The 27,894-nt window shown below is 48.6% G+C and overlaps 2 protein-coding genes across 2 annotated transcripts in view; one reads left to right on the top strand and one right to left on the bottom strand.

The window, feature by feature from the left end:
- UBE4A (ubiquitination factor E4A) overlaps positions 1-27,894 on the top strand; it is a 626,538-nt gene that overhangs the window by 439,165 nt on the left and 159,479 nt on the right. The gene's annotated exons all lie outside the window — the stretch shown is intronic.
- On the bottom strand, positions 943-27,894 carry JAML (junction adhesion molecule like). Its single transcript, XM_049778396.1, has 10 exons — positions 27,864-27,894; positions 25,864-25,926; positions 18,811-18,965; positions 18,346-18,571; positions 14,215-14,327; positions 12,200-12,395; positions 8,147-8,285; positions 5,046-5,097; positions 3,000-3,086; positions 943-1,035 (listed from the first exon to the last, which is right to left on the bottom strand). Exons 1-10 carry the CDS (start codon positions 27,892-27,894, stop codon positions 943-945), a joined length of 1,155 nt encoding a protein of 384 aa, XP_049634353.1.

Below are 27,894 nucleotides of genomic sequence, written 5' to 3'. Positions count from 1 at the left end.
CACCAAAAAAATTTTTTTTCACAGGAGATGAGAACTGACTTACCAAAAAGCATATTCAAACGAGGAATAAAAGAACAACCAGATTTGAAGGAGAGAGGCGTCTTGCCCAGGTTCTGGGACCCAAACAAGCTCTTTAGGCCTTGGAAAAAAAAAGTCAGGCATCTCCAGCTTCCATATGGAAGTAGCTGCACCACAAAGAGCTGAAGTCAACTTGGCAGTCCTGAAGCGAGTGTCAGAAGCAAGCTTGGGTTTGCCTGGAGACCTGGTCACCAGTTGCTGACCTACCTCTGGACCTGTGGAGTCCTGCTTGAGAAAACCAATAGAAGAGAGGTTGAGGCCTGCAGTGCTGTTGTATCTGGGCCTCTGTGAGCACCTGACCAAAGAGACTTCCACCCTCAGCTTTGACACCATGTCTTTGAGGAAGAGGAAGGTTTGCAGGGCCATAGATGAAGACCAGAAGTGGGTCTCCTCAGCCTACTTCTAGTCTCCTTAGTTACAATTGCTGAGACCAATATGAAAGCCAAGCAGAAAGAAACATTCAAATGTGAGCAAGTCGAACCCAGGACATGTCCATCCAGCTGTTTTGTTCTCCACTTGCAGTATCTACAAAGCACATTTATTGGGGGCTCAGGGGCCAACAGATTCACTGGGTAGGTTTGGTTTCTGCCTCATTCTCAGCCACTCTATAAAGCACATAGTCTCCAAGGAGAGGCAGCTCCTAAGACAAGGCCCTGGGGGTCCTCCCACTCATCCAGGCCAGCAGCCCCTCTTGAATTAGCCCCTGTAGAACCTATTCCTTGGATTGAGCTTCTTTCCAGTTGCTGCTCCTCCTGGCTTTGGGCCCAGAACATCCCCAGGCAGGACACTGTGGTAGAAGACAATAGTAGAAGCAGGGCAAGAAGAGGAGGCAGCTCCGTGCAAGTCCATGTTGCCCACATCCCCTCAGTGTGTCCACTTGGCTCTGGGCAGTCCCTCGGGTGCCCTCCATGAAGGGCTGTGATTTGGCTCCACGGGCCTCTGAGGCCAGACCGGGTGCTGCAGGGTGGGAAGAAACACAGAGTGTGAGGGGATGAAGAAGAGTGTGAAGGGATATAGGGGAATGTGAGAGAAGTGTGAGGAGATGAAGGATAGGTGAGAGGAGTGTGAGGTACAAGATGAGTAAGGTGCGTATAAGGTAAATTGAGGGAGTATAAGGTGAGAGTGAGGGGAATTTCCAAGGGACAGTGCTGCTCCCTGGTGCCTTCTACACACACACACACACACACACACACACACACACACACACACACACACACGTTTCTTCCCTCATTGCCTTATGGGAAGAGGTAAGTATTCTACATGGCTCCCTTTCCTTAAAGTAAATGGACTTAGTGCCACCAAAATCACAGGTTCTTGGCAAGAACTGTTCCTCTAGATTTGAGGCCCTCAACTGGGACTTGGGGGTGGGGGGTAGGTTAGAATTCACCTGCAAGCTTGATGAACTTGCCAACTGTTTGAGTGGTTGAGTGGCCTGACACAGGCCACACTTTCTTCCCTTTTGGAGGTCTAAGGGATGAGTCACACCTAATGGTGCTCAGGGCTTATTCCTGGCTCTGTACTCTGAGGGTAATTCCTGGCAGAGCTTGGGGATACCCTAAATGGTGTCAGAGATCCAATTGGGGCCAGCTGAATACAGGGAAAATGCCTTATGAGACAAGTCTCTCCAGCCCAGACTCATGGCCTTCCTGACGTGATTCATCTTCCACAGTTACTTTCCTGGTGCCAGCACCAGGCATTGAATGGAGAAGGGAGCCTAGAAGGAGATAACTCCTCAGCCTGGCCTCTTGCCCCAGACTTTCTGCAAACAGCCCCAGGAGAATGACTCTGTGTGATGGCCAGTGGGCAGCTGCCTCTGTTAGACTCTCATGACAGGAGGCCTGGCATGACTGTGTATCCCATGAGCACCTCAGGAGAGAGACCAGGGTCAGGGCTATCTCATGCCAACAGGGGCAGAACACCCATGCCATGGGGTGGCACTGGGCCCGGGCCCTGAACACACACATCTGGGGCAAGCTTTTCCCAGACATGATCATCTGAGAGCCACATGTCCTAGGTGCTGGCAGAAGGGGAGTCAATCCACACCTCAGTCCCCACCCAAGGACCCAGAAAAGCCTGGATGAAATTGAAAAGAACATCAGACCAAGCAGTTCATTCTTCTCTCCTTCCTATTTCCATGCACCACATACCAGGCGTCTCTTCTAGGTGCTGTGCTAGGGTGTAGGATTTCAGTAGGAATCAGATTCCGATTATTATGATGTACATGTGGTTCTGGGATTCAGGCCCCAGTGGCCTGTCTGGCAGTGAGATTTGCTCAAGATACAGGAAGTCATAGGCTGGGGCTGGGAGAGCTCTGAGGCTGAGCACATGCCTGGCAGGTTATAGGGTCTGGTTCTATTCCCAGCACCTTTCAGATCTCTGAGCTACCAATGGGCTTGGGTTCAAAAGCTGGACACAAGCACCATGGGGAGGAGTAGAAAATGATCCCACCAAAATGGGAAACACCTCACCCATATAACATTAAAAATAATAACTAAGAGTTGGAAGGGGATCAAAGGGATAATACAGCAGGGAGGATACTTGTCTTGCATGCAGCTGACCTGGGTTCAATCCCTGGCATTCCAAATGGTCCCTCAAGCACCACCAGGAGTGATTCCTGAGCACAGATCCAGGAATAACTCCTGAGCACTGCTAGATGTGAGCCCAAAAGAGTTGGCAGGAACCTTTGTAGGACCAGAAAGAGATCACATAGCCACACAACCCAGGAGCCAAGGATGCCCTGGATTCATCTGTGTGCTGGTAGGATGGTGGCCCTGGTGACAGGGGCCCCTCTCAGTCCTGATAGCCCTTCCTCTCCCAGCGCAAGGAAGGAGTCTGAGATGACTCCTCTCTCCACTTCGAGCCCTCCCAGTCAGTCCTAGAAATCTCTGCCGCCCAAGGGGTGGGTCTGCCTCCAGCCTCACCATGGTCATGTATGTGGCCTCCGACTTCTCGCTGGTCTCGTTCTCCACAGTCACCTCTCTAGTGCCAATGGCTGAGTACACGTGCTTCTAGAAGGGGAGGAGCAGCAGGATCTTGAGAGCAGCTTGGGGGGTCAGCGGAAGAGGCACCCCACACTAGCCCCAGTCCCACCAGGGCCCCAGGTAAGGGAACAGCTGGAAAGTCACCACCAGTGAGGGAAGCTCAGTTCCTTCTTCAAGGAAATGAGGCCAGCAAGCCCCAGTAGGCAGTGAATACAGCATCCAATGAAGAACCAGGCTGGCTGGGCAGCCCCTCTCTTGCTCTGGCTCTCAACTGGACCCTCATTCTGTTGGTATTTTACCTCCTATTACCCCTCTAGCCTGAAGGCTTTTTATCAGTACCACATGACAGCCTTCTGGAAGGGATCTCAGCAGGACCTCCCAAGAGTCAGGGATGGTTCAGTACAACCCCCTTTCCATCACTACATCTGGAATCTCCATCCCTCCCAATCACAAACTGCCCAAAGAGGGAAGTCAGAGAGATAGAACAGAGGCTAATGCAGCCACTTTGCTCAAACACAGCAGAACTAAGTGTTATCCCCACCATCACATCAAGTCCCTTGAGCCTTGCCAGGAATAATCCCTACATGCAGAGTCTGAAGTAAGTCCTCACTTACTCCAGTATGGCCCCAAAACAAAAACAAAAACAAAAAACATCCCAATGAACTGTGACTATGTTTAGAGGATTTTTGTTTTTGTTTTTGTTTTTGAGTCATACCTGGCTATGCTCAGGAGTTACTCCTGGCTCTGCACTCAGAAATCATTCCTGGCAGGCTCGAGGGACCAGATGGAACACTGGGGATCCAATCTGAGTCCATCTTGGGTTGGCTGTGTGCAAGGCAAACACCCTACCACTGTGCTATCTCTCCAGTCCTATGTTTAGAGGAATTTTTTTGTTTGTTTTTTAATCATAACCAGCAGTGCTCAGGGGTCACTCCTGGCTCTATGCTCAGAAATCACTCCTGGCAGACTTGAGGACCATGTGGGATGCCGGGATTTGAACCACTGTCCTGCATGCATGCCTTACCTCCATGCTATCTCTCTGGCCCCATTTAGAGAAATTTTAAAGAGATTTTTACTATTTTTATTTGAGGGTATGTGCAGGGTGGTTACACCCAGCAGTACTCAGAGGCTACTCCCAACTTTGCAGTCTGGTATCCCTCTTGGTGGTCATGGGAGGATGGGGACAAACCCAGGACAGCCACGTGCAAATGGGTGCCTTACTTGCTGTGCTAACTCCATTTATTTATTTCTTTTTGTAAGGGGTAGAGGGTTGGGAAACCTTCGGTAGATTTCAGGGCTTCTCTATGCTAGGGATCACTTATTCCTGGCAATGCTCTATGTGGTTGGCTACATAAAAGGCACTTATTTCTTTAAGATAGGAAGAAAAAGCCACTGAAGGAAATAAAACCATTTATTGGTCCCAGGAGCAATTCTTTTATGTTGTTGTTGTTGTTTTGGTTTGGTTTGGGGCCACACCCGGTGATGCTCAGGGATTATTCCTGGCTATGCACTCAGAAATCGCTCCTGGCTTGGGCACCATACAGGACGCCAGGAATTGAACCCAGGCCCATTCTGGATCATCCGCATGCAAGGTAAACACCCTATCGCTGTGCTATCACTCCAAAAGCAATTCTTAACTGCTGTTCCTAATATAGAAGAGAAAGTTCTGGCTTCTCTTTCTATAGGTCCTTGAATATTTTCTCTAAATCCCGAGCTTCTCTGAGCACTGATCATGCCAGCAAGCACCACACAACCCTCTCTCTCTTTCCTGCTGTCCTCAAGGCCACCAGGCCTTGTCAGCTGTTGTTCCCTCTTCCCTGCTGTCCTGAAACTCGAGCCCTGCTTCCTGACACCAAGCTGAGATAGCAACATAACATACACCCTGCTGTGTGCTGAGTCCCAATGAGGAGTAAGTCACAGGAACAAGCCACACACCTCTAACACTTGGAACAGGACCCACCTGGGCAAAAGGGCAAGTTATCTCACCTCTGGCAGTGCCTTCTGCGTGTTCTCCAGGCTCTTTGTGGAAGTCGCCACGCTGCAAGGCATGAACAATATGTGGCATTAACCAGCTGTCACTGTATGGGCATGGGACCTCATTGAACCAACTATGGAGGGGGCGATCGATTCTTTCTAGATGTGTACAGTCTAGTGTGACTTTGAAATATAGCAAACTTGATCTCTAGTGGGGAGCAAGAAGCATTACAGCAACAAGGTCCCTCATTTCATTCTGATTAGGAATCCTTAAAAAGTGAATAGAGGGGCCAGAGAGATAGCACAGCGGTAGTGTATTTGCCTTGCAAGCAGCTGACCCAGGATTCGAACCTAGGTGGTTTGAATCCTGGCATCCCATATGGTCCACCGTGCCTGCCAGGAGCTATTTCTGAGCAGAGAGCCAAGAGTAACCCCTGGGTGCCTCCGGGTGTGTCCAAAAAACCAAATTATTATTATTATTATTATTAATAATAATAATAATAATAAATTAGAGTTAATTCTCCACAACCCTTTAAAAAGTGAATAGAGGGCCCATCATTTCTGTGCATGCGATGCCACCGTATACCAGCAGGGGGAAGCAGCGAGCCACGACCCCAGTCCACAGCGACCTACAAAAGGCCTTGGTTCCTTAGCAGTTCATCCTGCACTCCAGACACTTCCCACTAGAGATCTGGCCCATTCCTGGGCCTGGTTTTGATCTCTTGACCACTGGTTTTCTGAGTGTGCCATGAATATACTTTTTTTTTTTTTAATCTCATGTTGGTCTATCATACAGCTGAAAAAATATAGAGGGGCCAGAGAGGTAGCACAGCGGTAGGGCGTTTCCTTTACAGGCGACTGACCCAGGACAAAAGCAGGTTCGATCCCCAGCATCCAATATGGTCCCCCGAGCCAGAAGCGATTTCTGAATGCAAAGCCAGGAATAACCCCTGAGCACCACCGGGTGTGGCCACCCCCCCAAAAAAAAAGAAAAAGAAAAAATATAAAAATAATATATTTAGGGGGCCAGAGCGGTGGCTTTGGCTTTGCCTGCACTAGCCTAGGACGAACCGTGGTTCAATCCCCTGGCATCCCATATGGTCCCCTAAGCCAGGAGCGATTTCTGAGTGCATAGCCAGGAGGAACCCCTGAGTGTCACTGGGTGTGGCAAAAAAAAAGAGAGAAGGAAGGAAGGAAGGAAGGAAGGAAGGAAGGAAGGAAGGAAGGAAGGAAGGAAGGAAGGAAGGAAGGAAGGAAGGAAGGAAGGAAGGAAGGAAGGAAGGAAGGAAGGAAGGAAGGAAGGAAGGAAGGAAGGAAGGAAGGAAGGAAGGAAGGAAAAATATATCCAGGACTAATATGTTGATTCCCTCCTGCATGTACACTAATATGTAACTAATGAGGCTTAGTAATATGGCAGTGCTGGTAGTCATATATTGAACTTGGGAGGAAACCATGTATTTTGGGGGGAAAGTGGCCTTGTCTATCTTTTTTATGATCAAGTGGTAATTTTTCTCACTGAAAAGGTATGAATCAAATGCTACAGGATAGACAGACAATTGGGAGCAGAGGCCCCAGAAGTGCCCTACCCTACCACCTGCTTTACTCAAAGACCACCATTACTGTTTTACAGTTATCCTTCCAAACCTCTCTCCTAAGTGCACTCACCATAACACACAGGCTAGGAACGTTCAGGGAATAGGTATGGCTCTATATGTGTGTCAAACATGCGATCTTGACTAGTCCAGGTAGTAACATCACACGGTCACCTTCCCATACTACATTACGCAGAGCAGCAGTCACAACACTCTGAGTCCCACCTCCTTTCTCGAAGCAATCCAAGCTGGTTCCCAGCATTTGTTCTACTCCTGCCCAGAGGTTGTATTTCTGCATAGAACCTTGCAATAAACTAGAGACAAGCACATGCTGCCCTTCATTTTTAGGGAAATTGAGGTCTGGGGGAAGGAAGGAAGTAGATGGGAGGGCTCTTGCTTGTGCAATGGAGCTATTGGTAGCATGTTCAAAGGAAACAGAGACACTATTTTTCAAATGCAAAATCAGTGTTCTCAGGGAGAGGAAGTGGCGCCATGTCCGAGTTCCATGGGGGCAAACTAGATTCGAAAGTCAGCCCCACTCTGTCCCAAGGGAGCCCTTTCTGGAGATATGGGGTTACCCAGAGTGTCATTCACAGCTCACTCAGCTTCTCAAGACTTGGGCAAGTTCTGCCCTTGCCTGAGCACCTGGACAACTGCACTGGAGAGCTGCTGTGATCCAGCAATAAATGATCCAGCCATCAGAGGCATGTTCAGGGGGTGCAGACACCTCAGAGGGCAGGGCCAGGCTCTGCAGACAGGAGGTATCACAGTTCCCTGAGATCACTGAAGAGGTCCCATTGTGCAGACCCCAGAGTGGCCCCTGAGCACTGCTGGATGTGGCCCCCAGATAAAATTACCCTCCTATGACTAGATCATCATGAATATGTGGTCCATTGAACCATAAGAGGCTGGAGTGTATTGGCACCAACATACTGAATTAAGCCACCAGTGACCCTCTAAGCCTGAGCGTGTATAGAAAGCAGAGAGAGCAGGTAATCATTTCTCTTGGGACACTTCTCACAAGATTTTAAGCTTTAGCTATCCTCCACCAAACCTCTCTCTGCAACAGAGCTGGCGATCTGGAGCCAGGGAGAGAGTTCAAAGGGCTGGAACACTTGCCTAAACCACACAAAACCCAGAGTTCAATCCTGACACGGGGGCCTGGACACTGCCAGGTAAGGGCCTGAGCACTTCCAGGAAGGCCCTCGGGGTCTGCAACACTAATGAGTCTGGGCAAAATGGAGCAATGAGGCCCCAGCGCCCCTTCCCACAGCCAGATTGAGTGTTACCAGAAATGCCCTTGCCCTCGAAGCCAGTCAATGTCTGTCAAGTGCAGCCTGCATGCAGCAGAATGAGGCTATGCATGGCCTTCCGGGAGCTCAGGAAACAGTTTGGGGACAGAGGACAGTGAGGGCTGGTAACCATGGCCTCTGAGGATGACTTCTCTCCAGTAAAAGATGTGATGCTCCCCGGTAAAGGGTAACCCACAGTCTCCTTGCTCCCGGGACACAGCTGCCATACCTGTCCAGGCGGCGGCATCTCACCACAAGCAGGAGAAGCACGGGGAGCAGAATGATGGTGGCACAGATGATCCCCACCAGCATCACCAGGTGGTTTCCACCCAAGAACTCGTGCTTCTGTGTGCTGGGGGTCAGCAATGCTGGGGAAAGAAAGGACCTTAATAAGCCAGAAAAGGGGGCTGGCCTCTAGTTCTTGTAGCAAAGGGCAGCAGAAAGATCAGCATTGGGAGCAGAAAGTCAGTTCATACCTCAGCTAAAACTCTAGACACAACTGTCCCCACTGGATGAAAATAAGGTGGGTATTCCTGCTTTCCCCCTAAAATGTCATTAAGGTAGGAGAATACCTCCTCGCCTGGAGCACTTCTTTTAGGTCTTATTTTTGGGATTTTTGGGCCATACCTGGTTATGCTCAGGGGTTCCTCCTGGCTATGCGCTAAGAAATCGCTCCTGGCTTGGGGGACCATATGGGATGCCGGGATTCGAACCATCGTCCATCCTGGATTGGCTTTGTGCAAGGCAAATACCCTGCCACTCTGGTCCCTTCTTTTAGTTATTTTTGTGTTGGCCAGGCCACATGTGTCTATGCTCACATGTGTCTGTGGCTACCCCCGCTGAGCATTCGGAGGACCCTGTGGTGTCAGTAACCAAACATGGAAATTGTGTTGACATAAACTCAGCTGGCAGAACGTGCCCTCCAGCCTCACAATTCTCTCTGGATGTGCTTTGCCAAACACAAAGCCCAGGATCTGAGGAGATGGAGGTGTGTGAGGAGATGGAGGCCATGAGGAGGACCATTTCCTGGGAAATAACTGTTTCCCATCACCACAGATAGCACTCACTCAGATGCACTCAGAGCACCTACTCCCCGCTGCATCTTCCTCATTCATCCTTCAGTCACAAGACACCCCAGGCACAGAGAAAGAAAGATGAGCAAAGCCCACTCAGATACAGAAGGGCCAACATGGAGCCAGGAACTAGGCCTGAAGGCTGAGCAGGAATCGAAGCAGGTGGGCGGTGGGGAGGTGCAGGACAAAAAGAAGTGGGTGGGCAGAGTTGAGAACTGAACAGGAAACCATCACTGAGGCTGGAGGAAGACTGGCAGGAGCATGGTTGCTCTTCAAGATTGACGGTGACTCAAAGGTCACCTTTGTGGGTATGGTGGACAATTAGTGGCAGAGATAATGAGGGGCAAGTCATGAAGATCTTGGCTGCTACCATTGAACCATTGGCTTTTACTCCAGGCCTTGCAGCACTAATGAATCTGGGCAGAATGGAGCAATGATCCCCTAGCACCCCCTTCCCGAAGCTAGTTTGAGTGTTGCCAGGAATGCCCTTACCCCTGAAGCCAGTTATGTTTGTCAAGCAGCAGCCTGCATGGGGCAGCATGGGGCTGTGTGCAGCCTTCCAAGAGCTCTAGAAAGCTCTAGAAGATGCTGAGATAGGGGACAGAGCGCTGATTGGTAGTGCAGAAAGACAGCACTGACAGCAGCACAAGGTGTGGGAGGCACCAAAGATGATGGCAGAAACTGTCTGGGGGAGCATCTGATAGCAGGGCCAATATGGAAAGGAATAGAGAGAAGGGACAGGTCATGCTGCCCTGTCAGACTGGGGGGAAATCATGGAAAAGGGGAGACCCAAGCACAACCCCAGTTGTCCAGTGAGGTCACTGGATACAGGGAAGTAGTTGAAGGCAGGTGAGAAAGGTACAGACTGGGGTAGGTTTAGACATGGAAGAAATTTGTGGGGGGTTGGCGGGGAGTGAGCACTCAGTGAAGCTCTGGGCTTATTCCTGGCTCTGCACTCAGAAAAAAATGGAGGTGAAAGGGTACAACTGAAAATCTCCCAGGTATCTCCTCATGGTGCATGCCAAGCAGATTGTGGGGGGCGGGGTGTGTGTGTCTGTGAAGCAGCTTCAAGGAGAAGGAAGCCATGGAACCTGACTCTGTGAGGAAATGCCACCAGCCTATAGGGAAGAGGCTAGAACAAGCCTGAAGAGCTGGGGAGGGTCCCCAGGAGTTTTGGGAAGCACTCAGGGTACAGGGGAGTGAAGGGGTCAGGCAAGAGAAAGGGGCTAGATGGCTGGTGGAGGGAACCCCAAAGGCTGACTGAGCCCCAACATGGCTGACTTTTCTCTGTGAAGTGTGGTCAGGCTTGAGAGAAAGTCCTTCTGCCTGGCCCTCTGCCGGGCTCTTCTGCACTCACACGTGGCCTCTACAGATGAGAAGTCTAAGGTCAGAAGAATCAGGGTGCTCCACTCACCACTCCATGCCATCTGCCCCAGCCACAGCCAACCCCCGTGGAGACAAAGTCCACTGGCCACAGCCTGACTCACTGGGAAAGGGTTTAGCCTGAGACCCAGCTCTGGGGCCGCATAGTTGAGCCTGTGGGCTGTGGCCTGCCATAACCAGAGCACAGACCCTTTGATCATAACCTCCCTGGTTATGGGAAGGGGCTGGGCTCTGGCCACTGGGCTCTGGTCCTTCCTGCTTCCTCTAGCTTCCTTGTGGTCTCCTATGACTCAGGATCCATTTCCCTTCCATCAGAGCCATGGCATCTCTCCCGAAGCCGTGACCTGGACTTCCCCCTTCCTCTTTCAGGTGATCAGTCAGGGCACATGAGCTCCATCAACCCTGGAGATGGGAAGGAAATTAAGGCGCCTTGCATGTAGCTGAGCTCAGTCCTAACCCCAGAACTCCAGGAGTGACCCTGGAGCACCATGAAGTGTAGCCCCCAAAAACAAATGGGGTGGGGGAGGTCACTAGGCTGAGCTCACACTCTGCCTGCTGGAGCACCAGGTTCTGTCCTCAGCACCACATCAGGAGTGATGCCCAGATACAAGGGTAATAGTTCCTGAACACTCACAGGTGTGACCCCCCAAACCAAAATTTAATAATAGCCATTAAGTATTAATTTTGTTGTTTTGCGGGGGGCCACACCTGATGGTGCTCAGGGGTTACTCTCGGCTCTGTGCTCTTAAATTACTCCTGGCAGACTCCAGGCACCATATGGAACGCCAGAGATCGAACTCAGATGACCTGTTTGCATGGCCCACCACTTTTTAAAATAATTTATTTAAGCACCGTGGTTACAAAATTATTCATGATTGAGTTTCAGTCATATAAAGTACACCACCCTTCACCAGTGCATGTTTCCTGCCATCATCAATGTCCCCAGTTTCCCTTCTGCCCTTCCCTCTGCCTACCCTTGGGCTCTCTCTCTCTCTTTCTCTCTCTTTTCTCTCTCTCTCTCACATTCTCTCTCTCTCACATTCTCTCTCTCTTCCATTTTTGACACTGTGGTTTGCACTACTGTTAATGAAGAGATACTATGTATATCACTTTATCCCTCTTCAGCACCCTGTTTTTGTCCACAGTAATCAGTTCCACCTATCATTGGTACAACTACACAATAGAATACTACATAGCAGATGCTGGAGCGATAACACAGTGGTACGGTATTTGCCTTGAACTCGGCCGATCCAGAACGAATCTGGGTTCGATCCCTAGCATTCTATATGGTCCCCTAAGCCAGGAGCAATTTCTGAGCGCTTAACTAGGTGTAACCCCTGAGCATCAAACGGGTGTGGCCCAGAAACCAAAAAAAAAAAAAAAAGAATACACACTGATGTTAGGAAAAATGAAGCCATTAAATTGGCTTATATCTGGATGGATATGGAGAGTAATATGCTGAGTGAAAGGAGTCAGAAGAAAAGAGATAGACATAAAATAATCTCACATATTTGTGGGATATAAAAAAAAAAAGGCAGTATCATAATAATATCCAGAGATAAGAGAGAATGAGCCAGGAGAACTAGTCCATGGCCAAGAGCTTGCCACAAAGAGCTAAGGGTTGCAGTTAGGGCAGAGAAGGATCCATTAACATTTGAAAAACCACTTTAGCTCCTTTTCCCAAGAGCTGCAAGAAGAGACAGAACTGGGGGGCTGGGCACTTAGTGTGGGGAGAAAAGATGACAGTGCCCCTTTCTTCTGGCTTTACACCCCCAGTCCCAGCAGCTCCTGGGACCCTCAGATCAGCCGAGGCCCTTGTCACTTACTCGTGGTGCTCAGTGGGGTCACGTGTAGCACTCTGATCTTCCTCAGCACCTGGCCCCCCAGGTACACGAGGCAAGTGTATCTTCCTCCGTCAGATTCCGTCACCCCATGCAGCATGGTGGTGCCCTCAGTGGGAGACGCAGCCCCCAGCAGGATCTGGGGGTGTCTCCCAGGGATGCTGCGTTGTATCACCTCCTCCTGGAAGGGAAGGGTAACGCCATGAACATGAGCAGATGGGGAGCAGGTCCTGGAGGGGGTCTCAGCAATCTCAGACCCCACATAGACAGCAGAGAGTGTCAGACCTAGCAGGGGAAATGATGTGGTTGTTCCAGCTGATAGTGGGGCTGGAGTGGTGGCCAGGACTGTCCCTCTGTGACTTTTTCAGGATAAAAGGCATCTATCTGCGCTTTTATGCCAAAGCCAGTTGGGTTTGATTTCACCTGGTGCCTGTCACCGGTCAAATCCCAACTTGATGCTTCTTCTATCCCAAACCAGCACCTTCCAGACCGTCCTGGTCCAGGCAGGCCAATGCCGTCTGTCAGGTGCTCAATTGATAACCTCTGGAGGTGCCAGTGACTCATCTTACTCTGAGCAGCCCTCAGGGCCCCACTTCTGACCAGATGTTCCTTGCTGCCTTCCTCTGTTCTCCTCTGACCTCCTTATGTCCTCTCACTCCTGTGTACCTGCCTCCCCATCCCAGACACATACATACCCAGTTCCCTCTCCCACCCCTTTCAGACCCTACTCAGGCATTACCTTACTAGGCAGCATTTCCTGAACAGCACCTCCATAAAACAGTAACCCCCAAACCCTACCCAGCCTCTCCCCCTTCTCTACCATGCACTGAATTTCTTTCCCATGGTTCTGAGTCCTAGCTCCAGCCCAGTGAGTATAAGGTCCCTCCAGGCTAGAGCTCATAGCAAAACAGGTGCTTCAGAAAAATGTGCCCAAGGGCTGCAGAGAGTGCGCCAGGGTTAAGGCACTTGTCCTTCACACAGCTGACTGGGTTCCATCCCCTGAACTTTGCCAGGAGTGATGATCTCTGAGCACAGAACTAGGAGTAAGCCATGAGCACTGCCAGGTATGACCCTCAAATCAAGAGAACTATATCAAAAGATATGCTGAATAGGCCCAGAAACACCTAGCACTGAAAATGCTCTTTCTGCAATTATTACTGTCTCTGAAAGGCTTTTAAGTACAGGAAATGGCCTCATAGGCATAAACATGAAGGGAAAGTCCTGGGCCCTTCACTGTTTGTATCCTTGATTCTAAGTCACAACTTTAAATGTCAACTCACACCCTAGTTTTTGTGACTCAGCAGATGACATTTAAATGCACAACAAGCCCCCAGAGGTGACCCTGGTATACCAGACAGAAGGAATCCAATGGTGCAAGTGAGATTTTAGCATTTACCTGGAAGGAACATGTGTGAGCGTAGATGTTTAGTCTCCTACAAACCTCAGTGTATATTCACAGAGCGATCTGTCAAGGCCTCGCCACATACCTTGACATGTAAGTCCCGGGTCCCAACCAAGATTTGGCTTCATAAACTAACTTGCTTTTTTTTTTTTTTTTTTTTTTTGGGCCACACCCGGTGGTGCTCAGGGGTTACTCCTGGCTGTCTGCTCAGAAATAGCTCCTGGCAGGCACGGGGGACCATATGGGACGTTGGGATTCGAACCAGCCACCTTAGGTCCTGGATCGGCTGCTTGCAAGGCAAACACCCACTGTGCTATCTCTCCGGCCCCCTAACTTTCTATTTTACTGCTTCAAAATTCTTAGGAGATAATCCTCTTTTTCTTCGTAGGTATCACCTTATCAGAGTTATTGTTTTCCTCTGTCAGCTGAAGTTGCTAGCAAAGCGGCCAAACTTAAAGAAGGGCCAGTCCTGACTAGCTCCAAGTACTACACCTTGGCAAGCCACCCTGCACGACACTGGCACCTCGCTTCTGCCCTCCCTCGATGGCCCACGGCTGCCTGGGACATTCTGCCACTCAGGGCTGGTCCTCCCTATTACCTGGGCCTGCTCCTCTGACGAGAACCTCCACTCCACCTCAATGGCGGGGCTCTCTTCTGTGCTGTGGAAGGCGCATCCCATCTGAATCGAGTCACCCACCTGGACCGAGAGCTCTGGGGCAGAGGGGAGGAATAAATCAGGTTAAACCCAGATTCTCAGCTCCGGAGACGAAGGAGGCAGGGAGTCTGGAGATCTGGCCATGAGTTTCCCTCATAGAAAAATGCACAAAACAACAATGTGGGGTTAAAGCTACTTTGGTGTCATCCCCTAAAGCACAAAGGCCAGAAATCAATGGAGATGAAGAGACTGGGGCCAGCAGCAGTCCTGAGGTGGCTGGACTGTGCGGAGCAGCTTCAAGAGGAGCAGGGGAGTGACAGGAAAACATGGACAGCAGGAGGATCCAGGGGGCCCAGCTACACTCTAGCTACAGAGAAGGCAGCTGGGAAACAAGAGCTACAAAGCCGGCTCTGCAAAGGTGAGCAGCCAGCAGGATGCTGCCCAAAACAAGTTCTTTTCTCTCTCTCTCTCTCTCTCTCTCTCTCTCTCTCTCTCTCTCTCTCTCTCTCTCTCTCTCTCTCTCTCTCTCTCTCTCTCCTCTCTCTCTCTCTCTCTCTCTCTCTCCTCCTCTCTCTCCCCACTTTTTCTCTCCTCCTCTTCCCCCTTTTTCTCTCTCCTCCTCTCTCCCCCCTCTCTCCATAACCTCTTCCTTCTCTACTCTTCCTTTCTCTCCTCTCTCCCTCTACTTTTCTTTCTTCTGTCTCTCCCCTTGTCTCTTTCTCTCCCTTTCCTGTCTCCCCTTCTGCCTTTCTCTCTCCTCTCTCTCCCTTCATCTTTCTCTTCTCTCTCTCTCTCTCTCTCTCTCTCTCTCTCTCTCTCTCTCTCTCTTTCTCTCCCCCTTCTCTCCCTCTCTCTCTATTCACCTCTTCTAGGTGATTTTTTTTCTAGCCTGATTTTCCTGTTTCCTCCAGACTGAGGCTGTGACTCCAGAACTCTGGTGATAGGGATGGGTTACTGTCCCATGAAGATCAAGTTGATTTAGAACAGCTATGAAGGTGCTGCGGGTAGGGGTGTTGATGCAAACATCCACAGGTGCAGGTGCTCACACACTTTCTCAGTGTCACCACCCCCAACACTAACCTGAGGAGACCCAGGAGGGTGGAGCAAGGAGATAGCACTCCTTGCTCCCCACTTTGCCTGTAATAGTTCAGTCAGTAAAACATCCAGAAGCCTTGCTGCTTTGGGGTAACCATTTAGGACACCCTCAGAAGAACCTCAGAACTTTGCAAGGAGCCCATGTTTGGGCACTGACACTCAGGCACGGATCCAGGTCACCACCTGTCCAAGCTCCCTCCACAGATTACACAAGAGCCTGTGGATAGGACGAGGAAGCCCAAGGGTCTCCCAGAGGTCATGCGTCACATCCAAGGGACACTGCTAGCTTCACTTTCTGGAAGAAACATTTTGCAGTTCCCTTGAGCTCCCTTCTTTGCCAGTTCCAGAACGAAGCCCCATTCCAGCTCAAGGACACCTAGGGTTCACCAACTCTGGGAACCACATCTGCTTCACACGTACAGGAAGCAGAAAGCCAGGTCACTCTCCTTCTCCCACAAACCCACATGGCTACATAGCTGAATCCTGTGGGACTTGCAGTGTCTTCTTTATCCTACTATGCTATCTTTTATTTGCTAAGGATTGAATTTTGGCTGGTATGCAGGTCACAAGACTCCATGCCGATTAGGCCGAGACAACGACCAGCATTCCTCTGGACTCTTCTTTCTGGTTCCATCCCTGACCCCACTTGTCCACTAGAGCCCCCTGCCTTGCCCTGACCTCATTTTCTGCCTTTCCAACTCCTCGGCTCTTCTTTCTGCTTGTCTCCATCAGCAGCTCGCCCCCTCATCAGCCACATGAGCTTGAAATAGCCTGCTATTTCAAGAGGTACCTCCCAGAAAGAAACATTAGAAAGATGTTGAAGATTTTTTCACTAAAAAAATGACCCAAACTGGACACAAAGTCAAGTCAGACCTGAAAGAAAAGACAGTATTGAGGGAAACACAAGCCTGGGTCTTAGGCAGACAAAGCCCCTTCAGATGAGTATAAAGCAGAACTCCTGCAAGGACAAACCCAGCACACAAGGCAGCCTTTTAATCCAATCTCTGTCCCTGGGAGAACATTAACTTCCTGCCCAGCAGGATGGCTGCACAATAGGAATAGAGGCAAAGAAAATATTATGAGACTGGAGTGATACAACAGTGGGTAGGGAGCCTGCCTTGCATGGGGCTGGCCCAGGCTGGATGCCCAGTACCTCAGAGGATCCCCTGATCCTGCCTGGAGTGATTCCTGCAAAGTAAGCCCTGAGCACCATCAAGTATGTCCCCAAATCAAAAACAATATAAGTATATATCCATGTGAACAGTTATTTTTTAATATATAATGAGCTTTAAACTCTATGGAAGGAATGATTTTGACATTGATAGGAATTTTCTCCAGAGGACAGCAGTAGGGAAAGAAATTTCCAGCAACACACCCCCTGCAATAATACCCAAACATTCTGAGTCATTTCAGGGTTCCAGGTAAGTACCTAGTCCCTGGAACAGTGCATATCAGTGAATCGATACTATTTTGAGATAAGCTTATTCACCCTCCCATATGACAGAGGAAATGGAGAGACCATACTGTGTGGGCAGTAGAAGAAATTAGTTCCTGGCCCAGGCCTCCTGGAAGCCAAACCCAAGCTTTCCCGCTCACACAGATGTGGATGGGATGCATGAGGTCAGCATACATATGGTCTGTGTTCGTAAGCAAGCACTGTGTTTCAAACAGGGATGATGAGAAAAGGGAATTGAAGTACTTAGGAGAATCATACCCGAAAAGCTGAAAGGTAAACTTGGCTGAGGAAATGATCGCTATGTGCACATAGAAGTTTTTAGTAGGAGCAGTAGGGTGTTTGCCTTGCAAGCGGCCAACCTGGGACAGATGGGTTTGATCCCCAGGATCCCATATCGTCCCCTGAGACTACCAGGAGCAATTCTGAGCACAGAGACAGGAAAAAACCCTGAGCAATGCCAGGTGTGTTCAACCCCTTCTCACCCCCAGCAAAAAAAGAAGTTTTTACGTGGCAAGTCAGCTGCAATCGAATGAATGAGGCCCCTTTCCACATGCCAGGAGAGCTCTGGCCAACTCATAGGAGCTGTGATCCATCAATGGCTTGAAGCCACACTAAAGTATTGGGGCCTGAATGATAGCACAGTGAATAGGGCATTTGCCTTGCACACAGCCAACCCAGGTTCGATCCCAGCATCCCATATGGTCCCCTGAACCTGCCAGGAGTAATTTCTGAGTAAGCGATGAGCATTGGATGTGGGCCCCCAAAAAAGTGAAATACAAAAAAGCTAAAGGGGTTTGCTCAGCACTCTCTTCGATCCCCCGGAATCCTGACCTTAGGCCCCTAAAAATTATGAGTGTTGCATCCATGTGCATAAACAGTGGAATGATCAATGTCAAGGGTCTGTGGACTGGGACCAGAAGACAGTTGGTGGTTAGGGCACATGCCTGGCATGCACTCAACTCAGATTCTATTTCAGGCACCACATGGTTCCCCAAGCAACATCAGGTGTGGACCTGGAGACCACCAGCACCTTCAGGATGAACTAAGTCTCTCTATCCCAAGCAGCATGACATCCTCGTGTCCTTGTATTGAACTGATTGGCTGAGGTGGAGGCCCTGGACTCCTGAGTACATCCCCCCACCCTTTACCCCAACACACACATACACACACACACACACACACACACACACACACACACACACACACACACACACACACACACACACACACACACACGGAATTTTGCTGTCCAAGCTCTTGGGTAGCCCTACATTTAGTTCAATATGACTGTCTAAGCTCTTGGGAGCCCTACATTTAGTCCAATAGAACTTGGGCAGGCCAGCTTACCCTCAGATAATGGAAAGAAGCAGTCAGGTTTTCATGGGGATTAAAGATTCTTATCACAGCTTTCACTGAAGAAGCACCAGCACTGAACTCTGGGGTAAATCTCTAATCTTTGCTTAACCAAACCTGCTCCCTTCCCACTTTACCACCCCACCCCTCCCCAGCCCACTTCCCTGCACCTTCGGGCTCAGCTGGCAGCACTTGCAGCAGCATGCGTTTTTTCCACACCCGGCTCTCCAATGCCCTGCGGATTTCACAGGTGAAGTTGCCTTGGTCTGCTTCTTGCACGTCCTGGAGCAGGAGAGAACCATCCCCACCTGAGACATTTCCCACCAGCTGCACGCGGTTCTGGAAGCGCCCCAAAGGCACGCTGAGGTTGGAGTAATAGTACAGCACAAATTCATCCTGGAAGGGGATAGGACATAGGGAAAGACAAGTCAGATCCCCAAGGCCCTGGGTGTGTGGAGGTGGGGAGGGGAGGAAGTGGGGAAGAAAGTGGAGGAAGAAGAGAGTGGCAGAAGATTACTGGCCCAGCAGCCCAGCTCAGAGAATAAATCTGACAAATTCTGGAGCCACAATCCCTCAGAGTCCCCAATGTCCTTATTTCCCATACTCCAACACAGAGAGGGCTTTCGCCTGGTCACCTGGGTTTGCTGTCCCGAGGAGAAGATCCAGTCTACTTTGATCACAGGTTTCTCTTTGGTACTCTGGCAAAAGCAGCCAATGAGCACAGAATCGCCCACATGCACAGTGAGTTCCAATGAGGCAGCGACCCAGTAACTCAGGCCCAAAAAATTGTCTGCAGAGGAGACAGTGTTTAAACAAAAGGCCTTCAGTGATCAAAACTCCTTGGTAGCATCCAAGCTGTCACCAAACCCCTGAACCCCCATATGACCTAAGAGGAATAAATAAAGCCAATAGCAACTTCTCACACAGACCATGTGGACCCAGAAGGAGAAACACCTGCAGTCACCCACATGGTTTGGAACAGAAGTGTGCTGTGTGCTAGCCCCCTTCTAACTTCCTCTTCTCTAAACTCCCATCTCCTTTTTTTTTTTTTTTTTTTTTTTTGGTTTTTGGGTCACATCCGGCAGTGTTCAGGGGTTCCTCCTGGCTCTACTCTCAGAAATCGCTCCTGGCAGACTCAGGGGACCATATGGGATGCCGGAATTCGAACCACAGTCCTTCTGCATGCAAGGCAAATGCCTTACCTCCATGCTATCTCTCCAGCCCTACCCCATCTCCTTTCTAAGGAAACCAGAAACCCTGAAGGTCCCCTTTAAGCTCTTGAATTTCGAAATGAGGTGTCTCTACTCAATGTTTTCCATGGGGGCCTTATCTGAAAAGCCAAATCACAAGCATATTTATTTTCTCCTTCGATGTTCCTTGATCCCTTCATGGAAAACCTGAACCCTAAACCCTGCCTGGTTCTGCCATGGGCTCAAATTTTGTCTTTTTTTTTTTTTTTTTTTTTTTTTTTTTTTTGTTTTTGGGCCACACCCGGTGACGCTCAGGGGTTACTCCTGGCTATGCGCTCAGAAGTCGCTCCTGGCTTGGGGGACCATATGGGACGCCGGGGGATCGAACCGCGGTCCGTCTCCTAGGCTAGCGCAGGTAAGGCAGGCACCTTACCTCCAGCGCCACCGCCCGGCCCCTCAAATTTTGTCTTTAGTAGAGTACAGAACAGTTTCCCCTGTGTGTTTCTTTCAACTAGCCTGTTTCTGCTTCACTAGCTATTTAACCCGCCAGCTTTGCCACCTCAGCTCTCCAGGGCTTTGCACACTTGGTACCTCCACCTCCTCTAGGACCCGGAGAGATAGCACAGCGGCGTTTGCCTTGCAAGCAGCCGAATCAGGACCTAAGGTGGTTGGTTCGAATCCCGGTGTCCCATATGGTCCCCCGTGCCTGTCAGGAGCTATTTCTGAGCAGACAGCCAGGAGTAACCCCTGAGCAACACCGGGTGTGGCCCAAAAACCAAAAAAAAAAAAAAAAAAAAAAAAAAACTAAAAGCCTCCACCTCCTCTAACTTGGGGATTTCTCTCATTATCTAAGGAGAAACCCACTATTTTCTACATGACTATTTCTGTTTGATAATTAATGCTCCATGTAGAGACAACAACATCAAGAACACTACCCCTGGGGCCGGGCGGTGGCGCTAAAGGTAAGGTGCCTGCCTTACCTGCGCTAGCCTAGGACGGACCGCGGTTCGATCCCCCGGCGTCCCATATGGTCCCCCAAGCCAGGAGCGACTTCTGAGCGCATAGCCAGGAGTAACCCCTGAGCGTCACTGGGTGTGGCCCAAAAACCAAAAAAAAAAAAAAAAAAAAAAAAGAACACTACCCCTGCTAGTGGTTTTCTAGCAAAATGGAGCAGAGTGAACACATCTGGCGAGAAATGGAGAATGTGCCTGCAATCTTTTCATCCAAACTGCTGCCCAAAAGCAAAGCATTATCCTGTCCAACAGCAGGCACCGCGAGGGGATAAGGCACAGGGGAAAAAAATATGAACCTTAATCCCTTTGCAGGGGATCATTTTAAAAGAATTCAAAACAAATTCAATAAATCTGGAATTTCTGGCACAGAAGCATCAGCTGCTTTCTCTGGTCCATATGAGGGGGCAATCTGCTGAATTGCACAGTCAGATGACGGCTCTGCCAGATGCAGATTGAGACATAAGTCGAGGTTTGTGAGAAAGCAGAAGCAGCAACGAAAGCAAAGAGTAATGTGTACTGAAGGGAAACCTTCATGGAGAAATGAAGAAAAGGAGACTTTCCAGAAAGGGAGAGAAAATCTCTCTACCAAGGACAAAGACCATGGTCCCAGCAGGCTACAGGAGGGAGTAGAACTCTCAGGATTGAAATAAGAGCCTGAAGCTTGCTTCACAAACCTCAGGGAACTGTCTGAACCCTTGATAAACCTCCCAAATTCCAAATTCCCATTATCTAAAAAAGTCTCTTTTGTTGTTGTTGTTGTTGTTGTTATTGTTGTTTGACCACACCTGGCAGTATTGGGGTGGGGGAGGAAGTGGTTAGCTTGGCTCTGTGCTTAGGAATCATTCTGAGTGGAACTCAGGAACCATATGTAGTGATGGGGATCAAACGTGAGTCAGCTGCATTCAAGACAAGTGCCCTACCCATTCTACTATCTCCCTGGCCCCTGAAACAGAAGTTTTAGCAGCCAGGTAGCAAGCTATTAGAAAACAGAATTTTCCTGCATCTATAAAAGACAATGCCAAGCGGGGTGGGGGGAAAAAAAGAGACAATGCCCATGTGTCCTTCCTGGGGATTCAACAAAGAATATCCTGCTCTGCCCTCAAAATTTCTCTTTCCAACTACAACCAGTCTCTACCTGGGGGGCTCTGGGTGTGGCCCCCTCAAAAAAATTTAAAATACCATTTTCAGCAAAGCCATGATGATCCAAGCTAAGGTTTCTGTTTTCAACAAACCAAGGGGGAATGAAAATAGACAAAATTGGCTTTTAATAATACATAAGACTTACAAGAAATCACATACCCCTCTTGGTCCCTTCCTTGACTTCTACTTACCCAGAAGCACCAGCAGCAGACAGTGTCTCAGTGGGCAGAGCATTCTGTTTCCAGTCTCCCAATCTTCAGAGGAAACGGGGGAAGTAAGAACATGGGGTCAAGGAAGTTCATGAACAAGCCAAGAACAAGCTGCTTGGTGGGCCATGTTTGGACAGAGGCCCTAGGACAGAGCCCTGAAGCGCACAGCCCAAGCCCTATCCCAGGCTATGGATATACTGCCTGAAAGCATCTCCTGCCTGAGAGCAGAAGATGAGAAGAAAAGCAACGGAAAGAGAATCCAGATCCTGCAGAGTGCAGGGGGGAAGAAGAGTGGCCATGGGATCATCACTTGAGAAATACTCTTAAATGAGCTGGAAGAGAAGATAAAAGCTACTTGCAGGGATCAGACCAGTGCAGGGGTTAAGGCACATGACTTGCATATGGCCAACCCCAGTTTGATATCCACCCCCTAAATACACACCATAAGATCTCTTCCCTCCTGCACTGCTGAGTGCAAACTTGGAAGCCCGCAAGCCCCTCTGGAGTGACTGAAGTACCCAGCACCCACCACAATGTCCTCAGACTCTCACATCTGCCAGTAAAGAAAATACAAAAGATCCCCTACAGTAGGGCCTCCTGAAAACTCCTTGGGAGGCTCAGAAATAGACATTATAGGTGAAAATGTATAATGGAAGATGATGGAGAGATGACAGATAGATGATGGGTTTATAGATAATTGATATCTAGGTGATGGATGGATAGGTAAATGAATGTTTGAATGGACAAGTAAATGGATGAATAGATGAAGGATAGATAAATGGATAAGTGAGTGGATGATGGATAGATAAATGGATAAGTGAGTGGATGATAGATAAATGATAGATAGATGATAGATAGATAGATAGATAGATAGATAGATAGATAGATAGATAGATAGATAGATAGATAGATGTATGAATGATGGATATTGATGGATGGATAGGTGGGTGGATAGGTAAATGGATGGAGGGATGAATGGATGAATAGGTGGATAGATGGATGTGTGGATAATAGATGGATGGATATATGGATAGTTGGATAAGTAGGTGGATGGGTGGAAAGATGAATGAATTATGGGTTGATGAAAGATGATATATGGAGATTGGAGAAGTGGATGGATGGATGAAAATTGCTTTTAAGAGGAAAAAATGACTCCAGGCTTCCTCTATCCTGAGGTTTTATGTGAAGCCCACAAGATGAGGCACTAAAAGGTAGAGGTGATAGTTGTAGTAGTGTTGCAAATGTCATACCGAATGGGTGAGTCATAGTGATGTCTCTCACCTCTGAGCAACCCGGCAATACTTGTCCATGAGCGATCATAATGCTGGAGGGATGGCAAACCTGACACTATGCCTACCCCTCTGACTAAATAACTCCTTGCAAATATGCGTGGAAGAAAAAACACAAATGAGGGGACAAAAACAAAGACAAAACACAAATGCTCAGCTCCGTCATTCCCCAGATCTAGAACCCTGCACAGCCATGCGAAAGCTCAGCAGCACACAGGCACTCCCTGCCCCCCTTCCTTTTTTATAAACTCTTTTTTAGCAAAACTGTGTGGGTAGAATAAATATTGGGTTGTGTGGGCAAAAGTCATTTTTAAATGTCTGTATTTTCTTTGTGGTATTGATTTCACTGATTTCCAGCATCTTGGAAACAATGCACTGTTGTACACATGCCCCACAATTTTCTTGATGAATCAGAGGAAACTGAATTCTAGTGAGAGACAACAGTTACCCTTGGGATTCCATCCACTTCTGGAGCTGGTCCAAGCCTCCGTCCCTCTTCCCCAAATTTCCAGTTACTCTACCAGGGAGCCTCCTCAGAGACATTCCTTACTGTATTTTAGTCAACAAAATCTTCCCATTTGGAAAAATCAGAGGCCACAATTCAGGGAGGTCCTACCCAAGCCCCACTGAGGGTCAGAAGTCACTGCCCTTGCCAAACCTCAGTTTCCCCATCTGCAATGTGGAGATGCTAGTGCAAGGACCAAGTATGATCATGGAGATCTTATTATGGCCATCAAAACCAGAAAGTCCTGCCATCTAAAATCCTATTTCTGTAACCCCAAAGGCACATGGAAAGAGAGTTTGTGGCTCTGGAAAGTTGGGGTCCTGCTCTAAAAGGAAGGGTAAGTGATAAAACAGAACAAATGGGAAACTCTGAAGTTTCAATGTTTTTATTTTCTTGTAACCATAGACGATAACAACAGTGACTCAGAGATGCCAATTTTGGGGAAATTAAGTTCCCCAAAATCTACGTATCTCAGACAAAAACTCAAATCTCTTTCAAGACAGCCATCACCCTAAGTCTGGGTCCCTAATGCCGACCCCCTCAATTGCTAGAAATTCCAATGAGAACGAAAAGGGCTTCCTTATGGCATGGGTCACTTGGATCCATCTGCTCTGGGGAGGCTGAGGTCCCTGCAGTGCTGTATAAATTCTCCAGACAGTTGTGGGGCTCCCCTGTCACTGCCAGCAAACAGTTTACACACCCTCTCCCCCAGAACTCCCTCCTCAGCAGCTTCCATTTGCTCGCTGAAATTGTCACTGCCTCACAGTCTTGACACTAGCCCCGAGAAAAGGACCTTGCATGCTGGCTCTGCAGTTGTCCCCTGCTTCTGCCATAGCCCCAGCAAAGTACCTGGCATTTACAGAATTTACAGAAACTGCACCTTCTACTCAAGAGGAAACCAAGCCCCCACAAAAGACTCTGAAGCTGGTCACCCCCCTCATGTTATTCGGAGTCACACCCAAACCATTTGCAAACATAGTCTAAGAGATGTGCGACCTGTTGTTGAACATAATCAACCCACTTTCTGTGTGAAGTACTCAACACCCTGTTAGAAATAACTAGGATCAGTGGGTTCATGGGACTGAGTACAGATTTTGCATACAGGAGGCCCAGGTTCAAACCCCCCCCCCTTATCACAGGGTCTCTGGAGCACCACCAAGAGCAACCCTCAACAACTAAGCAGGGAACAGCCCCCTAGCACCACCGAGAGTGGCCCCAAAACTAAACAAAAAAAATCAACTAATCTGATTAATACAAATAAAAGCAACTATTTTTGAGGGAGAAACTATGAGTCAATGATGGGATCCCAATCTCTTTTCACCAAATAAATGCCCATATGATCCCAGGTCTGTGAAGCAGGTATACAAATGGAACGTTAACTGGGGAAAAGTATCATGACTATTTTGAAACAATTTTCTTATGACCGTCCATCTTCAGTGACCACTTCTGGGCTTTTGACCTATAGTTTATGAAGCAAGAATTTCATCAGGACTTCTCTAAACTTCACGTTTCAAAACGAGTCTCATCAACTCCTCTTGCTTACAGACTCTTCCCAGTTCTACAGCGGATTGGGGGTGGATCACAAGTTAAAATAGCAGATCATTGAGGACACATCTCCTGAACACCACCTCCCTACCTGAGTCCCTTGGTTTTGAATTTTGGTCATTGTTGGCTTTTTTAGACCATATCAGAGAGAGGCCAGGGGTTCTTCTGGCTCTATGCATGGGGGACTAGGTGGTGCTGGAGCATGAATTGAGTCTCCAGTAAGCAAAACACTTGCTCAGAACTTGAAGTTCTCCCTCTAGTCCACAGCCAATTGGTTTAATAGTCATATCACTCCTTCCCTCAGGGCAGAACGGGAATGTCCAGTCTGTGGGCCTTAGCAACAGGTTTGGTCTTGGTCCATGATGAAATTGCCATATGAAATTCTCATTGGCTGCCCATGGTCAGTCTGTGTGCATCATTCTGTTTGCATGTGATACTCTACTATCCAAAAGAGCTCCCCTCCCCAAGGGGTCCCCATCCCTGGTTCAGGGCATGTGTCATCTTTTTTATTTTTTTTTTTGTTTTTGGGTCACACCCAGTGGCACTCGGGTTAATCCTGGCTTTGCACTCAGAAATCGCTCCTGACAGACGTGGGGGACCATATAGGATGCCAGAATTCAAATCACCATCCATCCCAGGTCAGCTGCATGCAAGGCAAATGCCCTATCACTGTGCTAACTCTCTGGCCCCAATGTGTCATCATTTCTAATGCTGTTTGTTTGACTCAAGTCTTCCTTGTTTCACTGATGCCCAAAGACCATGCATTCTGTGAGGCCTGTGTTTACAGGCCACTGTACCTTGGGCCAGCATGGTGAAGGCCCAGAGGAAGTCTGGCCAACTTTTGTCACTGGTCTTCACAACTCCCAACAGGGTGGCTCAGCAGAAAACTCTGGTCAAAGATGAACTACCTCACCTGAGGCAAGAGTCAGAAATGCCAGCTATTGGGGCTGGAGTAATACAGCAAGTAGGATGTTTGCCTTGCACGAAGCCAACTTGGGTTCAATCCCTGGAAATCCACATGGTCCCCTAAACCTGCCAGGAGTAATTTCTGAGCACAGACAGAGCCAGGAGTGAACCCCGACTGCATTGGTGTGGCCCAGAAAACAAATAAACAAAAGAAATGCTGATTATTTCTGAGTCTGGATTATATAGGTTTTGTTTTGTTTTGTTTTGTTTTGCTTTTTGGGCCACACCCAGTTATGCTCAGGGGTTACTCCTGGCTATGCACTCAGAAATTGCTCCTGGCTTAATGGACCATATGGGATGTCAAGGGATCGAACCACGGTTGGCCCTGGGTTAGTGCTTCCAAGGCAAATGCCCTACCGCTTGAGCCATGATTATATAGATTCTTAATTGTATCTAGACACATGTATAATAGTATTCTAAATCTTTATCCCATCTGATCTGAGTGGAGAGTTAGGAGAAAACCTTCCCCTCTAAATAAAAAAATAAAATAAATTTTAAAAAGAAGTCAACCAAGTAAGAAGCCCTGAGTTTGATCCTTGGCAAACAATAAATAAAAAAGAAAAGGCCAAAAGATTTAGATGTGCCCTAAGCATCTTGATAACAGATTCCACTTAAGCTCTCAGCCACTACCTCTCCTCCTCCAGGTCCTGACTCTTCCCTCCAGTTCTTGGACTCCTTTGTAATGAACCTTTGCAGCTGTCAGCCAAGCACTCTTTCCTGAACTTTTTTTTGTTTGTTTTTTTTTGTTTTTTTGGGGGCCACACCCGGCGGTGCTCAGGGGTTACTCCTGGCTGTCTGCTCAGAAATAGCTCCTGGTAGGCACGGGGGACCATATGGAACACCGGAATTCGAACCAACCACCTTTGGTCCTGGATCGGCTGCTTGCAAGGCAAACGCTGCTGTACTATCTCTCCGGGCCCTCTTTCCTGAACTTTTAGCTCTTTCCTATTCCAAGCAAATTTCTTCTCTCACTCTCGGTGAGGCCAAATCTCGGGATCAACTGTCTGCTATAAAAACAGTAGAACAACTAGTATCTTTGCACAATTGGGACAGAAAAAAAAAATCTCAGGAAGCAATTAAGGACAAGATTACCACAGAGAATGTAAAATGATCCCAACTAGTCATTACAAGACAAAATCGAAAAGAGACTGTGTGTGTCTCTGAGTGCTGGTGCTGTGTCTAGAGAGAACCACCACTGGACAATCTGCCAGCCACACCACCATTCCTCGCTCAGTGGCCAACTGCCCTGAATGCAGTTTACATAATACTCTCCAATGTCTCAGAGTCCACGTAACCATGCCATAGCTTCCTTCCAGCCTGCAGAGAGTCCTGAAACTTGTCTAAGTGACTTAAAGAAGCCAAGGAAGTGTCTAGCCTTGCTCTCGGTTACATGACCTCCAGCCTGCATCCTTCTCTCCTGAGATGAGGCCAATGTAAATGGGTGGCCAGGAAGGTGCATGACCTAACTCTCCAGGAGGCTTACGTTCTTGATGTCTCAGGTTCCACACTGGCCTATCCAGGCTTAGAAAACAGTGAAGCAAGAGATGCTGGAGTCCCAGGACAGTAGTCCTGCCTTAAACTGCAGCACCTAACAAATCCACAACACCAGGACCCTCACTTACACTGTGACTCTGAGCAAGCTGGATCTAAAGAGATTTAGACCACAGAAAGGACAACAGACCATCACAAGAAACCCCCAATGTCAGGCTACGGGCATGAGCTGAGTTCTGTGCTGTGATCTTGTAGTCCATAAGAACCACTATTTATGCCAACCTTCCCTCCGAGTGGGACCAGTTCAAATCACTGCTGAAGAAACAGAAACATCACTTACCTGAGTTGAGGGTACCAGGAGTAGCAACCAT

The sequence above is a fragment of the Suncus etruscus genome, chromosome 8, assembly GCF_024139225.1.
Source record: "Suncus etruscus isolate mSunEtr1 chromosome 8, mSunEtr1.pri.cur, whole genome shotgun sequence".
Taxonomy (NCBI): Eukaryota; Metazoa; Chordata; class Mammalia; order Eulipotyphla; family Soricidae; genus Suncus; species Suncus etruscus.
This window is presented reverse-complemented; position numbering and strand designations above follow the sequence as displayed.

Excerpts from the sequence above, each read along its gene's own strand:
- JAML (XM_049778396.1), bottom strand. The coding sequence starts at position 27,894 with ATGGTTGCTACTCCTGGTACCCTCAACTCAG. Across the intron at positions 18,966-25,863 it reads CTTCACCATGCTGGCCCAAG|ACAATTTTTTGGGCCTGAGT; the intron begins GTACAGTGGCCT and ends TCTCCTCTGCAG. Across the intron at positions 14,328-18,345 it reads GCTGCCAGCTGAGCCCGAAG|AGCTCTCGGTCCAGGTGGGT; the intron begins GTGCAGGGAAGT and ends CCTCTGCCCCAG.